The sequence below is a fragment of the Camellia sinensis genome, chromosome 14 (assembly GCF_055761805.1).
Source record: "Camellia sinensis isolate YWXY chromosome 14, ASM5576180v1, whole genome shotgun sequence".
Lineage (NCBI taxonomy): Eukaryota > Viridiplantae > Streptophyta > Magnoliopsida > Ericales > Theaceae > Camellia > Camellia sinensis.
In genome coordinates, this window is record NC_138974.1 from 55,232,785 (window position 1) to 55,250,957 (window position 18,173).

Sequence of the window (18,173 nt, forward strand, 5' to 3'; positions counted from 1 at the left end):
TGGAGGATCGACGACAAAGAAGGCTAATGGCCATGGAGGATCGACGAGAGAAAATAAGAGAGAGTTGAGACAATGAGAGTTGAGAGAGAGAATGAGAGAGTTGAGAGAGTAGAGAGTCAGAGAGTGAGAGAGAGATATATAATATTAAGCCTAAACACACACACACACACATATATATATATATATATATATAACGGCGGGATGTTTCGGGGAAATTTAGGGCCCGTATCGAGCTGCGACTGGGGCCTGGAGACCTTATCACCGTCCTCGGTTCGAAAATCATCGGGGATGTATTTTTCAATACCAGCCCCGGCCCTATGGGGAATAATTTTCAGGAAAAATCCTATTTATCAGGACAGGACGGTCCGAGTCCCTGTCGGGCCGAGTTCATATTGCCATCCCCAGTGTCATCAAGGGAATCATGCACAAAATCTTTATAACCTTAATAATGTCAATTTTGGGGTTTCGATTAATTATGTGACGTATCATAACAACCGTAAATTTTTTATTCTAGACAAATTATTTTTACATATCTTTTTTGGCAGAACTCATGAAAGTATATTATCAGTAATACTATAAATTCAAATTTTTTATTTAAAAATGATTCAAGAAATGTTAATAGTTGCTTAAAAATACACAATCATTTTCGATGAATCATTATTCTTTAAAATAATACACTACAATGTTTATCATTTGGCATTTGTGAATTTATCTTTTAAAAACTTAACCAAAAAAAAAAAAGTATTGAATTCTATTATTTTAATCAATCAGTATCAAATTGGACGCTACACGTGTGTGTAAATCATATTAAGAAATATGATGTCCGACATAAAGTTACAGTGGAGTTAACTTTAATTAATGTAATAATATTTTATTTTATGATATGTGTTACGAAAGAATAATATTAATTTTGATTTAAAATAAAATAAAATAAAACTTTAATTTTAATTATTTATTTTAATAATCTTAACTTTATTGTTATATAAAAGTGTTAGTTGAACACATATATATATATATATATATATATATATATATATATATATATATATAATAAATTTAGTTAAATTATTTATTTATTTTGATAATTTTAATTCTATTGTACTATAAAAATATAATTACATACAATGATTTTATATGATATATATTAAATTATAAGATAATAAAATAAACACTCATTTTGATATTAAGAATAATAGTTAAATTAGAAAGAGAATTATATATATATATATATATATATATATATAAATGTGTAGAAATAGAACTATAAAAAACTTATTTAAAACGTTAAATATAAATATGTTGTGATCGAATTGAGAAGAAAATACATAAATTAATTTGGTAAAGTATTAATTTTTTCTTTAATATTCTTTTTAAATTATTCATAAATATTGTATATAGGTATATAAAATTTAAATTAAATATAAATTTTTTGTCAAATAATTTCATATTAAATAAAAAAATTAAATATAAATTAATATTAAGACATCAATAAGATAGAAAAAAATATAAATATATAAAAATAAATAAATTTGATTCATGCAATGCACATAATTAAACACATTATGTTTTATTTATTTATTTATTTATATATCGAGATAATTTTTTTTAATAAAATATCATAATAATTAAATATATAAAAAATAAATATTTCTCAAATAAAATCTATATAAAACTGGTTATTATAATTAAAATTGAGTTTATGTAGAATATGTAAATAAAAAAGATATGTTGATGTAGCTTCTTTCTTTTTTTTTTAAAAAAAAAGTAGATATTTAAAATATGCCACATAAAATAGGAAAAAAATATTACTTATATATATAACACCATTATCTTCAATTTTAGAAACTGACCCTAACCTTAACTACCGTTGGCCAGTCCTGACTGCCGTAGTGCTGCCACCAGTCAAGCCCTAATCATTGCATCAATAATGTTAGAGACTCACAGTTTAAATTCACAAACTATAAGTCCCATATGAATAAATTGATCCTTATCAGATTATATCATTGATGCTAAGTTGAATGGTAGAAGATTTATGAGGGCGAACATTTTCTTTGCTGCATAGAAGCAAGTAGAAATCAGAGGTGGCCAACATACTTACATGGCTGGGGGTGTGAATAAAGATCTATGGTCATCAATAATTGAGTTCTGCTTCTTGGTTGGAGAATGTTTTCTCGTATTTGCCTGGCATGGATTGATGCTGCTGAATTTCTTGGACAATTAAAATCAAACAGAAATGACAAATACACGCGGACAGAAGAACATCCACTGTACAAGTCATGTTTGGTAACATTTTCATCAATTGATAAGATACGGAAAAAATCAAATTAGCAAAGCCTTGGCAAAGGAAGGAGTAACCAATTTGTGTAGGCTAATTTTGGTCTACAAAAAAGCTCTCTTAATCCTCTTTCTGGCCTTCTCCGCCATAAAATGGATCCTTCTGTAGCTGTTTCCCAATTCACCGATCCAATTCAGCTGAAGCAAATGGACCTTCAACCCATTCGTAAAAGATAAGAATGCTGATGACAACACAATGAACTACCTTGGTTAATCTATTTGGGATTTAGGCTCAGTTTGGGAAATTGTTTTTTGGCCTTTTTTTTATTATTATTACCTGTCCATCTTTATTTTTTCTTCTTTCTTTTTGTTGGTTACAATTTTTTAGATGATAACATTCAGAAAAGCTTTTCATGGTCCTTCTCCACTAAAAGCTCGTAAAAAAACTAAACTAAACCAAACCAAACCAAGCCTTAAGTCCCATCAAATGGGGTCGGCTACATGAATCCTTCTTCTCTACGCGGCTCTATCAAAGGCCATTTCATTAGCCAAATTAAGTAGATTCATATCTCTATTTATAACGCTAGTCAACGTTAATCTAGGCCTACCCCGTCCCCTAACACTTCCATCTACCATTACAGCATCGCATCTCTTCACTACTGCCTCTGTTGGTCTCCGTTGAATATGACCAAACCATCTCAAACGATTCTCTCTCAACTTATCTTCTATCGGTGCTGCTACTACCCATTTCCGAATACACTCATTCCTAATCCTGTCCTGTCTAGTCTTACCACACATCCACCTTAGCATCCTCATCTCAGCCACACTCATCTTATCTACATGTTGTTTCTTGGTTGCCCAACACTCCATCCCATACAACATAGCTGGAAAAGCTCGTAAAAAAAACTACTTAAAAAAAAAATTGTCTTAAAATAAATGGGCAAAAAAAATGCTATCAATCATTCAAAATTAGCACAAAACAATAGAATGAATTGCTACATAATCAAGTATAGTGATTTGAAATATGTGGGTACTATCTCAAAACAACCGGCCATTTATAGGTTGCCCATGGGTCCCACTTAGAAGGGTCGATCATCAACCCAACCCATAGGTTGGCACCCCCCTCTCACCCTAACCCATGCCCCTACTAGGGCTTGAATCCCAAACCTCAGGTTGCATTTTATAGCATATGATATTTGCACTTACATTGAATGAAACAGAACAAGAATCTCTCTCTCTCTCTCTCTCTCTCTCTCTCAATTACGCAGCAGGTAACAAAAAGCATGTAATCTCTGGTACAGACTCAACAATAGATTGTTGGTTATCCTACAAAACAATTTACCCACTAAACTAGCAGGCATACACGAGTTCTCACATCATCATAATGAAAGTTAAAGAGATAAAGTACGAAAGTTGTGAGCATGTGACATTATGCTGCGAAAGTAACCATGAAAGTTTTGGATGTAGGTGGGAAAACAGAAAAATAAGTCTTGCATACCTTACAAACTCAAAATTCAGACACAGATAGAATGAAATGACAATGAGTCCAAACATATCATCATTTGGGCAAAAGCACATCTAACTTGGGAAATCAGAAAACTATTTACCTGGGGTTGGTTGTTTTCTGCTTGGCCTTTTCAATAAGAGGTCTCAACTGCTTCTTTTCAGCAAGAATCTTGAGAAAGTTGAACAAAAAGGGTATGTAATTGTGTTTCCTACGAATGTTCTCTGTCCTCCACTTCTTGAATTTTTCCTCTTCCATTAAGATCTTCTCTGTAGCACCTTCAATCCCAGAATTCACTTCAGAAAGTTGTTTATTAAGTGCTTCCACATTGCTGGTCTCCACCAGTCTCTCCGACTGCAATGCAGCCAGCTGCTGCAAGATACGTTCCCTCCTCCTCTGGAGCTCTTTGAGTTCAGCAGTGTACATTTCTTTCCTGTTCTTTATTATAGCCATTAGATTGAATCTTATCTCGCTTTTCGAATACCTCTCGATGCGTTCTTGAATCACTGGCTGGACCATCTGCAACCAATCCAAATCACCTTGCCCACCGGGGCACTGTCCAAGGCTAATGGGTCCCTCCTTCAATCCATCAAGTTCATAAAGCACACCGTCAACAGGTATATAGCTTATGAAATGGTACACATCATCGTCTTTTCCAGCAGCCTTTTGCTCCTCAGGAACAAAAGGCTCGGGTCTTGCAAAACTGTTATGGGCTGTACGAATAGCTTCACTGTTATTGATGGCCAAACCTTTAAGCTCTGGTGGAAAATTCTTGCTAAATTCTTTCAGTGCAGACAATTCTGGACCAATATCGACATCTGGACAGTTCATAAGAATTGACAGGATAGCTTGGGTTGCGCATGCATTGTTTATAACCTGTGAGAGTACTAAAACAGTATTACACAATTTATAACTTCATTATTGTGTTCCAGGAAACATAGAATTCTTGGAAACTGACCTGGCTGGCAAAAAACAGGTTTGGGTTTGGATCCTTGATTACAAGACGGTCATCTTTTTCCCCGGGACGCCATTTAAAAAGGAATATCAACCCATACACTGGCCTGTAAGTTCAGGGAAGGAAAACAAAGATGACTATGTAGAATCACATCTACGAGCTCAAAGTCAAAAGTACAACCGGAATAACAGCTTACCTTAGATTGTTCAAAGAATCCAGGTCCAAAGAATACAACTCCTCAACCTGCTTCAACATATCAAGGCAGAATAATGGCACACAACAAACAGAAGAGGAGGGTGTTAATGTGAAAGGATCATATCTTTTGGAACAGAAAAGCAGGCAACCAGTATATATTCTAATATATAATGATTAGCTTAATAGTAAGGTTTGAGAGTCAAATCACATAAAAGTCTTCCAAATCACATAAACTATCTGCTGAATAATACACTTTCGAACAAAGTTTATGGGAAAAAAAGGATCGAATAGGGGCCACAGAAGCCAAAAGACGGTGCCTATAAAGGCAGCAACCCAAATTAAGCAAACCAGTAAGTCAGGGACTCACCCAAAAAAGCAGGGTGAAGCTGTGGAACAAAAATAGTTTTTTTCCTTTGATCGGTGCAAAATAAATGAAAAGAAGTACAAAAAAGTGGGGGACACATAGTCCACCAAAGTAAAAAAAAAAGAACAAAAAAATATATATATCAAAGTCACAACCTACAAATTGCACACCGCCCTCCAATCCATAGAAATAAAAAATACTGGAATTCCCTTAAAACTTGCAAGAATGAATCTAAAACTTCACTAGTTATTTACCACAGCATAGAATATCCATCTAGGAACTTATGATCCTTTTAGCACATTCCTTCCCCAACCATATGAAAACCACCCACCTTAAAAAAACTAGAAGACTAAAAATACTGATCATGGTAAACTTATCTCAATTATGAAAAGGTAACTGCTATGGACTTAATAATAAAAACAATTCAAGAGGCAATCAAGAGGGTAGAAATAGATGAGCACACCTTGCACCTCTAATCTGAAGCTAATTTTTTAATGTTAGATATATTTAAAAACTCCAACCAGAAAACAAAGAAACTCATCAGTTTAAGCTTCTCTCAATTGAAATAAGCTAAGTGTTTTAGAATTATAAATCATTCAAGGGATGATCTAGAGAGGTGGAGTTAGACGAATATGCCTTGCATCTATAAGCTAACGCCAAATCTCGAATGTCAGAAAACTTGCACTATCTCTCTTTCTATGTCTGCTTCAGGACAAGCAAAGTACAGTTCCAGCCTCACAAGTTGTTAAGTGAATGCCATCTTCAAATTAGAGATGATTAACAAAAACTACCAGATTGCCAATCTCCGTTCCAAGTCTTCCACAAAGCCAACTAAGACTTTCAAATTCTTTTATCTAGAAATCCATGAGCTTCATCACATTTCTGCAGGATTAAGTTTTAAATGGCAGAAAAGCATTGTCAAGAATCAAATCATGAAATTACGTCCAATGTCCACGGAAGTAACTACACATGCATAAATAATCAACCTTCCCACACTTACTAATTTCCATTATCCACTAGCCTAGACAAGTAAGAAAATGATAGGTGCAACAATTAACTTGAAATGACTAAGAATAAGGTTGAAAACACTAAAAGTAGGCATGGATATATAACAAAGCCAATATTGATGAGCATCAAATATGAGAAAAAGTCACTTAAAGGAGCATCCAGTCCTTATGTGCTTAACATGACGGCTGATAAAAAAAACAGATAGAAGACTCACACTCGATAACAAGAATTTCTAGAACTATGACACACAAAACAGATAGAACAAAATAAATCATGTAATTTTACCTGCACGCCTTTTACTTGCATCTGTTGTATAAGTTCCGTAAAAACACCTGAGATGCAAGCCAAGAGTCTCAACACAAAACTAACCAATTATAAAAGAGATGCTAGCTCAAATAGTAGATTATATACTAATAGAAAGATGATGGATGCTCTATTTCTTCACCCTTTTTTTTTATCTATTATTCTTGTTGTTGGTAATTTTGTTGTTGTTGTTACTATTATTAAAGTAAGATGCAACACCGCTATGTCCTAATGAGGACTTGAGCTATGCACCACCACTTTGCAGATGGTAGAAGATACCTCACAAGCTGATGGTGGTGTTGTATTCAATTACAAAATGACTAGCGTAAATTTTTTCATCACCTAGAATATTTGTGAGTGATTGCCTTTTGTAGGCTTATTTCATGTATGAAAATAGAAAAGGTACCTTCAGATAATTTTAAGATCACAATGGATCTATGCATTAGAATTTCCCTCCTTATGTGGTGGGTAACCAAAGGGATGACACAACTGAATTGGTTCAGAAAAAAGGAAAGACAGATAGATAAGATGGTGAAAACAATAAAGAAGATGAGAAATCATATGATTGTCTTCGTCTGCTGCTCTATAACAACTGAGCCACTAGGATAGGTCAAAACCAACTGATAAAGAAATTCATTGGTTCATCACCTTGTTATGACTGGGCCATAGTAGAAGTAATTCTTTCTTGTAAACAAATAACAAAATCAAATAGATATCCTCTCACACCATCCCATCAGACTGTACAAATCCCGAGCAACAAAACATGAGAGTTATAAACAAGAGATAAGCCCGTTGCATGAATGTGCTGAAACCCACACTAATAGCCCACCTACCTAATCTTGCTATCCAAAGCAATAACCTACTTCTTGCAATACACTGCTCAATCAGCCCTGCAACTTCTATCTTCCTTTTGAATCAAAGTCTTCCACCATGTTAATGAACTTGCTGTGATCACCATTAACCTATTGATGCAAAAACAATTTTCCCTATCCTGTCCACACATAACTCGGTCCAAACTATGATATTTTTCAATATTTACATATGACAGAGATCTCCCACAGCTAGCATGATCAAATCTCCCAATGATTTGTTCATGTCATTCTATTCTACTCATTTTTATTTTTATTTTCTGGTCTAACAAACAAAAATCTTGAGACTTGTTCCACGTTTCTAGCTCTCCGAAGTTTCAACGTAGTCATAGTTCCTCCAAACTAATGCCGAATGACATGCTTTCATTAGAAATGAATGTTCTCAATCTTTACTTAATGTGTTCAACAACGACAATAAATTGTCATGAATGCATTTTCCAAACAAAGACAACAACCCATGTATTTTTTCTTGCTAAACTCAGATTCTTGAACCTCGGTTTGTGCATTAAACGGTCATGCTAGCAACTTATGCCAACATAGTCAATAAAAAAGAGATGTTTATGCCCCTTGATAGCATTTCAACTTTGTGCATAATGGGCAAAAGAAGGGTATTGAGTTTCTTCTGCAAGTTGTTGATTTGAGCTATTAATAAAGTAAAACTAATGCACCACCCACATGGTTGAAATAAACACAAGCAAGTTCTTAGATGCTTAACCGCTTTGTTGTTAAAACCTCCTCTCATAATTATGGATTCAAAAGATTACATAAATTTGCCATCTTTTTATTAATGATATATTTAAAAGATAAAATTAGTATAAAAAAATAGGAACTACAGCATAGAGATGTAAAACATTAGAACATATATGAAAAAAGTAAAACATACCAGGATCAGATTCTATTGTGCACCAAGACATGATTGCAAATCTATGCTGCCACAAGATATATATAAAAAAATTAAAAAAAAATCAAAATTTGTATAGAGAAAATGTCTGCACATTATCACCAAAAAAAAAAAAAAATGCCAATTAGGAAAAACTGTGTCTAAATTAATCACTAACAAAAAATCAAAACTTACAACGATGAAGAAGTAATTTTACAACACACTAACGCAAACAGATCAAAATTAAGAAGCAAAGTACATCGACACACAGGATACACATACATACATACATACATACAAATGTGTATATACCTGAACGAAATGACGAAATCGTGAGTAATTTGTACAAATTTGTGCTACGTAGTTGGGGTAAAACACAAGTTACTAACCAAACCTCAAAATTATACGGTGGCGGTGGAAGTTGTTGCGGCGGTGGCGATGGCGACGTGTCGGTGGCTCGGCCTCGACTCTTCAATCTGAGTGGAGAAACGATTGATGGTGTGTTCTCCTGCGAGTTGACACTCATTGCAGTTTTGGATAGGGCTTCGTTTTGGGCGGGCCGTTCAAGGGCTTTATAGGCCCAGACCATCTTAGTTGGAGTTCATCTGTATTACTAATCCACATCTTTCGGCCCAACCCATGGGATTGTGTTTCTTTCTTTTTGTTTCTCTTTCATTTTGTTTTTTGGGGGGGTTAAATAACATTTGCCTCCACTGAAGTTTGAAGAAAGTATAGTCAGTCCCATATTTTTTTGTCATAGATTTATAAAATAATTTGTAAAATTATTTACAATAATAATTTATTATTCTTACTAAATAATTTTATTAATTAAGTTCTTATTACTAAAACAAAATAATTCATAAACTTAGTGCCATACACCACCCAAAAAAAAAAAAAAAAGAATATGAAGGCTTGTTTTAGTAACACAAAAAATAAATGGTTTATTGATTTATTTGAATCTTTATTTTTTTTACATGTTTTTCTATAATAAGTAAAAAAATAAAAAATAAGTTACGCTTAAATCAATCCTAATTATCCCTTTATTTTATTCAGCTAAAATCCTGATTATGTAATTATCAACAATAATTTTTGAAGAGAGATAAAGATCCAAAAGAGTACTTGTGAGCGAAGAAATAGCATCCCTCTTCTTCTAATTTCTATAAATAATGATATTGTTGTCTTGCTCTGCAAGTAATATATAATTTTTAATTAGATATTATCTTTGGGTGAAGTTCGTTGAACTCGGGGATGTTTTGGAAAATAGGTTAAAAGTCACTTCTCAACTTTTAATCTACTTCTCTTTTTCATAAAAAAGTCAACAAATAACTTTTAATCATCGTTCAAAACACCTCTTAGTCTTGGTTTGATTATCATTTTGGAATTTAAAAAGAATAAGTTAATAAGATAAAATATTACATTCAACCTATAATTATTACAATTTTTCTCTTACAAAAATTAAAAAAATCAAAAAATCCAAATCAAACTAGGTTCAAAAAGTTCCAACACAAAAAAATTGATTATATAAATCAATGCCAAATGAAATTTTATTATCAGCGCTGCTTGAGGGCCCGAATTTCGGGGCTCGAATGCCCCGAAACTTCCACTTTAGGTAAAAAAAAAAAAAAAAAAAAAGGAAAAAAGAAAGAAAAAAAGAAAACAGTTTCTAAAAATGGAAATTAGGGGCATTAGGGACAAATTTTTTAGAGCCACCAATCATTTTCCTTTTATTATATGCTATATGGGAATATGTATTATCAGAATATTTTAACTTTTATCATTTTATTCAGATCATATTTGGATGTCCTACTCTTTCTCGAGAATTTTCCTTTCCTTGACCACCGTTTTGGTTGCCGATCCACTGTGAGAGTCTCACGTGTCTCCTTTGGGTAATTTTTGTTGGCCCAAACCCAAAGATTATAAATATTCTATTAATAGTTTTAATCGTCGTGTGATAATGACTTTTTTAATTAATTTTTTAATTTTTAAAATTTTTTTATTCTGAGATTTTTTTGTTTATTTAATTTTTTTGTTTGATTTTTTAACTTTGGAATGACAAATCTTTTTTTGTCTTGTTGTAATTTTTTTGTCAAAATAAAAACATAAATGTAAAACTTAAATATAAAACTTATATGATACTCATAATAAGTGTGAAATTTATATAAGACTCGTAAAATGTGATTTCTATATTTAAATAAAATATTAAATAAAAATATTAATCTAATATTTCTCAATTTTAAATACAAACTCTCATCTCCCAATGATACATGCTGGAAGGGGTAACGTAACGACACTTGTATAATTGAAACAACAATGATAGAGATCATTAATTTTGGAATTTTAAAAAGATCACTAATGACATGACACTTAATTAAAAAATAAAAAAAATACAATACCAAGGTCAAAATATCAAATCATTCATGGTGAAGTTCACTGTCACATCATTAATAGTAGTACTAATTAATACTCTCACTCATTTTCCTAATTGAAAAGGTAATGAGTGTGTCAAGTCTCTCCATTATCCATATGGGAGAAGGCTGACGTGAGGTTTATTGTGAGCCAGTTCTGAATGTTTTTGGATGAGTCAAATTGTAGCTTATTTTGAAACGATGATGAAAAGTAAGAAAATGTCTCGTAAGTCAAATTTTGTGGCTCAAAAGTGGCTTAAATGGCCAAAATGGCCAAAACGACGTCGTTTTGAGTACAGAACAACATAAAAATGGCCAAAACGCCGTTTTGGCCATTTTTATGTTGTTCTGTACTCAAAACGACGTCGTTTTGGCCATTTGAGCCACTTTTGAGCCACAAAATTTGAGTTACGTAGCATTGTCATAAAAAGTAATATTTTAGTTTTTAACTAAATTTTTGATTTTTTTAAATGATTTATGAAGTTAGTAAAAAGTTATTTTTAGTTTTTTTTATTAATATTTATTTATGATGTCAAATCACAATAAAATGACCAAACTACCTCAATTAATTTAAAATATTTATAACTTTACTCATGTAACACATTTTGACTCATGAGGGGTAGAATTGTAATTTCATCAGTAGCTAAAAACTAACTTCTCAAATGAAAAAAATGCAAAAAAATCAACTTTTTACTCTTGTTATAAACCCAAAAAAATGGCTAAAAGCCAACTTTCCAAATAATAAATTGCAAAGTTTGTTAAAGTAAATTATTTATATAAAAAATTAAGTAAATTATACATTTGTAATCTTATAATGAGAGTATATTTATTTCTTTAAAAAATAAACGATTAATATAATTTTAATAATTTTTTTAAAATAATTAAAACTTGATCACAAGGTTACTAATATTTGATTTTTTATATGAGTGATATTCTCAGCAAACCTTATAATATAAACGATTCAAATGATCAAAATACGTTCAAAAAATATCTCTAAAAACCCTCACAGTAGAACTACTGTGCTTTATGACAGAGCGGCAACCCTCAATCCCTCTATATATGTATATCCATTTCTTTCTAACTATTCTTATTATTATTTTTGTGGATATATATATATATATATATATAATTGTATTTGTACGGGAAAGAAATAAACCTTCTCGTATAATCTTGTTGATCAAGTTTGCGCCCCTCTATATGTCATTGCTTTACTCCCTGAAAACACAAACGTGAGCTAACCGGCGGGTGTGTGCCGGATACCTCTCCGATGCCTAAGTCAGCAAAATAGACAAATAGACAAAAGCTCTGTGTATTCGGGAATCAAAGTTGTGTTACCTCTCCATAGGTGATGTTATGAGCTTTTATAGGTTTTGCGTGGCACAATCCTAGTGAGACTTTTACTCATCCATGTAGAGTCCTCCTAGGAGTCATACTCTAGAAAGACAATGCTTATCCTTCAATACCCCCTCACTACTTAAACCAAGTGAGATGGTTTTACCATGGTCGGATTCCAATATGACCGAGGTAAGCATGACTATGCTAAGCCGCAGATTAGACCGAACTATAGCTAGTTTGGTTCTTCCTTTCACTGCTCTTACCTCGGTTTCTTATGTACAAACCATGATGTGATCAGACCGAGCTAACAAACAGCAAGGTTCTGACCGAGATAACCACGATAAGCCATGACCGGGCTAACTTTGAGTACGGTGACCGGGCTATATGCAAAGCTTCTCTAGACCGGACTAACTTCACGGTTCTTTTGGATCGGGATAACAATAAGGCTTACTAGGACCGGGCTAACTACAAGCCCCCTTTATCCAGCCCTTCTTACTGTGGCCCAAAGAACGGCCCATTTACCCAGCTCAGCCCATTTACCCATCTCGGCCCAATTTAGGTATAAATTACTCTCTCAATTGCCCTTTAATTCCATCTACGCAGCATGATAGGGATTTACTTGTTTTACCAGCCAAGCTAAAGATTTTAGTCTTACAACCGAGCTAAACTTTTAAGCCTTTACAGCCGTGCTAAGACTATTTAGCCTTCTCAGTCGAGCTAAAACTCTTTAGCCTTTCTAGCCGAGCTAAATTCACACCGGACTGTACCTGTCCGGTCAAAACGTCTCTTCAATCACAGTAACTGAATCGCTTCTCATTCCAAGGATACGTGGCATGCTCTCATTGGCTAAAGGCAGCTGTCACGCCGTCTTCGTACCTCGTGTTTTTTGAACAGTTCCCTCCTTTAGCCCTTTTCTTTTCACAAAACAATCCCTAAATGCTTTGAATCATTTACTTTACTATTCACCCTTTCTCTCTTGCAAGCCTATGAACCCCCCATTTCAACCTGATAACTGTGAAGCTTGTGATTTTTGCTTGCAACTGTTGCCCTCATTTTGACCTGGTAAGCTATATAAATCTATTCTCCTTTTATTGTTTTCGCATTTGTTTAATCCATAGCTTTTTGTTTGTGTTTTTACGAAACATATTCTTTCCATTTGCTTTGCCTTGCGTTTTCTGGAAAAAACTTAGTAATAGAATCATTTGAAATAACCTGAGAAACACTGGTTTCGATTCAAAATCACAATATAACCGAACTAGGAAGTTGTTTGTAGTTGATGTCAATCTAGCCAGACTACAAACCGGACTAGCACTTCATGCTAAACTAGTAGTTTCATCAGGTCGAACCATCTTTTGTTTCAATTTATCTTAGCCGGGCTATTGATCCGTGCTAATAGTATGCTTGAAAGCCTCGACCATGACCGAGCTACAACTCAAGGCTAAACCAGCCTTCCTAGTTCAAACCGAACTAAGAATGCTGCCCCTATAGGCTCAACCGGGCTAACAAATCCCTTGCTCAAACCGAGCTAGCAAACCTTCGCTTAAACCGAGCTAGCAGACCCCTTGCTCAAACCAAGCTAAGATACGAAGTAATTCATATAGCCGAGTTAGGACTTCATTTATCTTGCCTGTGTTTCTTTTAGCACGGTCCAACGATCTGTGCTTAACCTTTGTTTTTCACTTTGCAGACTTAGGTTGCCCAGACACTCTTTTGAGCGCTCAATCGAGCTACTCGGTACCATTCTCCGACCGAGCTAACACCCAAGTATAATTTATTCATAACTTAAACCATAATGGGAAAGTATAGGTATTTAGTAAACACACCTGGTGGTATGGCTAAATTCCGAAAGGATTATAACATCCCTGACGATGTTCGCCTCACCTTAGTCGACCTAGACACCGTTCCTTGGGGTAAACAGGGCTTTGTCCCTTTTAATGTTATTTCCATTGTGGAGTGCGATCTACGCTTCCCTGTACAGCCCTTACTCTGTGAATTCCTCAGGCAAACCAAACTCTGCCCTACCCAACTTTCCACCAATTCTTACCGCATAATAAACGGAATAGCCGAGTTAAACCACCGGGCTGGCCTTAACCTCGGTCTCGCCGAGCTCTTCCATCAGTATTCCATAGGATCAGTCAAAGATGGCTGGGTTTACTACTTACGAATAAAGCGCCGGCGTGAAAAAATAATAAAGGACACACCGGACAAAGACTTGAACGATAATGATTTTTTCTGGGTATCTGGGAATTTTGAAGACCACCAAGCCCAGATCCCAGGCCACAGAATAAACTGGAACAAGGGTGTAGTCGGTAGGGTTACCTCGGCTTTACTGCATTCTTCTTGTTATTTCGGTTTTCTGATTGTGAACCAAACTAAATGTTGTCTTCTTTTTTGCAGATAGGAACTTTCTTAAGTCCCAATACAGCTACCCCAATTTGAACGTGCTTCGTGCCGCGCTGTGATACCCAGACCGAAGTTAGACTGACCTACTTAATTTTGAACCGACCTACCGATACAGTGGAAAACGAAGGACCAGGGTAACTGACTTTCTGCTAGAAGCCTCTCCTGAACCGGACCCAAACTTGCCTTAAATCAACCTGGTCCGTACTACTGCGGAACAAGAAATGGCGAAGAGGAATAGAGTAAGGGCCCTCCTAACCGAAACACACCAGGCCGAGGTACCACAAACCGGTCAATCTACTGAGGCCGTGGTAGCTCTTCCAAGCCAACAACCTTCGTCATCTCGGGCAAGCAAGTGCGCCCGGACTACAACTGCCGAGCAAAGCCTTGTCGATGAAGAAGAAACCATCCTTCCCCAAACCACTCCACCGAGCTCACCACCTGCGAATGGGCTCCAAAAATCACTTTCCAGAACCGAGCTGTTCAGGACACTGATCCGGTGGTTACTGAAAAAGACCACTTAATGGCATTCAATCTTGGCAAGAGTGTTTGCCTTCTAGTAGATATGTGTAGACACCCCATTTTTGACCGTCCTCAAGACTTGGACGTCATCGTTTGAACACTCGGTAATTATCCATGTTTGTGTTCGTCTTGAGTTCCCGGAAGTCTTGGCCGCGCGCCTCGCCTCAGGATCTCTCGACCTGACTGTTCCGTGTTTGGTTTTGACACCAAACACTTGTGTTTTTACCTTGAAGGGAGGAGAATGGCTTGTTGGCCACCTTCACATTCCACCGGCCTTCCCCTAGCATCATCGGCTGTTTAGGGGTGCCACCGGCCATGGTTTCTTAAAATCAATGGCCGGTCGGCATAATATTCTACCGACCGGCACTTTTTTTTGCTGGTAGCATCTTTTGCTGGCCGGTGTGACTCCTTTGCACCCTTGAGGCATGGTGCATGCCAGCTGTGCCAGCTGGAATGCACCATCACTCCTCTTCGTGCGGTTTTTGGCTGGTATGAGCCTTTGAACCCCTTGGTTCCTTCTAGAAGGATGAACCCTTGGCTAAGCTTCTTGGAGAAGCTTGGCCAGCTGTTTTAGCTTCTCCAAGAAGCCTAGACTCCTTTGCACCATTTGCTCCTTTCACTTGGCTTCTTGGAGAAGCCAAGAACCATTTGCTTAGGCTATATATAGAGCCCTCCTCCTCCATTGTAAAAGGTTGGGAGTTTTAAACCTAAAAACCAGAGCTCATATACATATATCTGTTAGATATATCATCTCTCTCTATATTTCCTTCTCTCTCCTCCCTTAGTGTGTGTTTGGTAGCCCAAAAGTGTATTTTTACCTTACTTTTGCACTAATATACACACCATTACACCTTGCTCCGAGATTGAGAGGCTTTGAGGGTTGATTCTTGAGGTTTTGGACTGATTTTGATCAGTAGAAGGTGGTTGGAACATCTGTTCTTCAAAGTTTCTTCAAGGGTAATCACTTTGCTTTAGTTTTTCCAAACTTGCATTAGTTTTTTACCTGTCTTGCTTGCTGATTTAGGCTTTGTACATAACATAAAAAAAGCTTATATTTTCATGCTTAAGAACTTTCATTAAGGGTGTTTTGTGGTTCGAGTTCAAACTCACCCTCTTAGGCCTTATTTGGCCTTTTTGGTGCTTCCTTTGTGAGGCCTTGTTTGCTTGAGTGTCTTAGTCTTCTCACCACTGAAAACTAGTGGATTTTCAGTGGTAAGGAAGGTGGTTTGAAGTCTTGTATAGGGGAGGGACACCCCTCTCCCTTCATTGCCTCATTTCCTTGCCTTTTGGCTTAAAGGGTAACATGCATGCTTGATTGATTTTGGCCCTATTTCAGAGGTTTTTGGGTGTCTCTAGGTCACATGTTATCTCTGTTCTTGGTTGGATTTGTGCCCTTTTGCATGCTTAACATACTTGCTTTACATTCTTCTATTTGGCCTAGAAATGTATCTTGTGTTTAGGTCATGATTCTTGCATGTATTAGCCTAATTTCATGAAGATATTGGCATTACTTTAACATGTTTAAAGCCTATTGGCCATCTGTTTTAGTCATGCTTGCCATGTTTGGTGTCATCTTTTTGTGTTTTGGCTTGTAAGCCTTGAGTGTATTGGCCTTTAGCATGCATAGCTTAGACCATCCTCATGATTTGGCATCATTTAGGATCATATTTCAGCCCATAAATCATGTTTGTATGTCTGCATATGTGACCTCTTTCATGCTTTGAGGATATGCCCTTTTATGCCTAGAAATGAGTTTTGGTGTATGCATCTCATTGGAGCCACTTAAGCTGCCATATCAGTGGGTTTGGAGTCCATTTTTGCATGCTAGGATTCTGTTTTTTGCTTGTCTAATTCATGCCATGAATGGTCATGTTAGTGGAAGTAAAGTGCCCCCTTTTCGTGCCTTAGCCTTAGGTCCTTTGGCTTGCATGTTGGCATGAGTGTTTGTTCACCATTTTGGGCACTTTTGGCCACTGTTTTGGGGAGGATTAAGGTCTGCCCCTTTATGGTTTAAGTCCACCATTACATGCTTGTCTCATGTTTGTTGCATGATTGCTTCATTAGGTGTTGTAATATGATGATCCTATTGCTTAAATCGTCCATGTTTGCATTGCATTTGCATCTTGCATGCCTTTGCATTGCATACTTGCCATGGTAGTTGCATGGCATTTGGCATGCCTTGCATCTCAATCTCATATTGTATCTTTGAGTCATGTTTGCATAACATGCATTGCATTACTTGGTTTGGGGTGTCAAACCAAGTGTGGGGGTTAAGGAGCGTTCATACTTTAAGTGATGTAACGCGTCTTAACTCTCGGTCACCGGGGCCCTTGACTTCAACATGATAGGGTCTTGGTCCTCATTTGTGTGTTGCATACATTTTTACATCAAATGGCAAGCTTGATCTCTTAGGCTATCATGCACAATTGATGGCTCGAGGATCAAGGGCCATGCTTCCCTGAGTTCAATACATGATGGGGAACATGACCATGCTCACATGTGCCTGAAATCCCATGCCATATACTGTCTGTCCTCTGTTGCTGTCAAAACTGTCTTCTGCAGGAAGTCTCTGCCGACTGGCAGTGTTCAGTGCCGACCGGCAATCCTTACTGGGCCGATAGCTTCATAAACAGCCGATGGGTATTTTAAACGGCCGGTGGACATTTCCTTCAGCCGATGGTGTTCCACAGTATTCAGAGGACCTGTCCCAGAACTTTGGAAATTTTCAGAGAAGCAGGGCAGTGTAAACAGAGGCGGCAGTGGTATGGTACGGACCTTCCGGGCGAGACGGGTTCGAGCACGCATCATTCGCGCATCCCAAGGCGGGGGCTGTGGCCACCCTTCTCTTTGCATTCATTCTGTTAATTAATTAGAAATTCTGTAACAATTTATGCGTTTATTATTCAGACTGTAATATTTATTTGGACCCTCTGAGTGAGGGCAATTATGTAATAAGTGTGCGTGAGTGTGTGTATGTCTTCTAACCCCACGTCTTTCTTCCCATTTTATTTACCTGCTTTGATGGTTAGTAATAGGACATGTTTAATTTAGCATACCTTATGCTATGCATCCGTGCATCATTCACCAGTATTGCATGCACCGGGCTCGGCGCATCATGCTAACTGCATTAGTATTTCAAATCTAACTTGAATACATGCT

At 36.2% G+C, this 18,173-nt stretch overlaps 1 protein-coding gene across 9 annotated transcripts; it reads right to left on the reverse strand.

Moving 5' to 3' along the window:
• Positions 1-3,674: 3,674 nt before the first annotated feature.
• UCH2 (Peptidase C12, ubiquitin carboxyl-terminal hydrolase 1) lies at positions 3,675-8,958 on the reverse strand. 9 transcript variants are annotated; one of them, XM_028209979.2, is made up of 6 exons: positions 8,747-8,958; positions 8,356-8,401; positions 6,586-6,632; positions 4,930-4,976; positions 4,737-4,839; positions 3,675-4,654 (listed from the first exon to the last, which is right to left on the reverse strand). In XM_028209979.2, exons 1-6 carry the CDS (start codon positions 8,939-8,941, stop codon positions 3,878-3,880), a joined length of 1,215 nt encoding a protein of 404 aa, XP_028065780.2. In that variant the 5' UTR covers positions 8,942-8,958; the 3' UTR covers positions 3,675-3,877. The 9 variants fall into 9 exon arrangements, with proteins under 9 accessions (XP_028065780.2, XP_082762130.1, XP_082762123.1 ...); XM_082906004.1 differs by having other exon boundaries at positions 8,356-8,396; positions 8,742-8,899; XM_082905997.1 differs by having other exon boundaries at positions 8,742-8,899.
• Between the last annotated feature and the right edge of the window lie 9,215 nt (positions 8,959-18,173).

Coding starts and splice junctions, on each gene's coding strand:
- UCH2 (XM_028209979.2), bottom strand. CDS start 8,941: ATGGTCTGGGCCTATAAAGCCCTTGAACGGCCCGCCCAAAACGAAGCC. Junction 4,840..4,929: donor GATTCTTTGAACAATCTAAG/GTAAGCTGTTAT, acceptor CTGAACTTACAG/GCCAGTGTATGGGTTGATAT. Junction 4,655..4,736: donor ACCTGTTTTTTGCCAGCCAG/GTCAGTTTCCAA, acceptor GTACTCTCACAG/GTTATAAACAATGCATGCGC.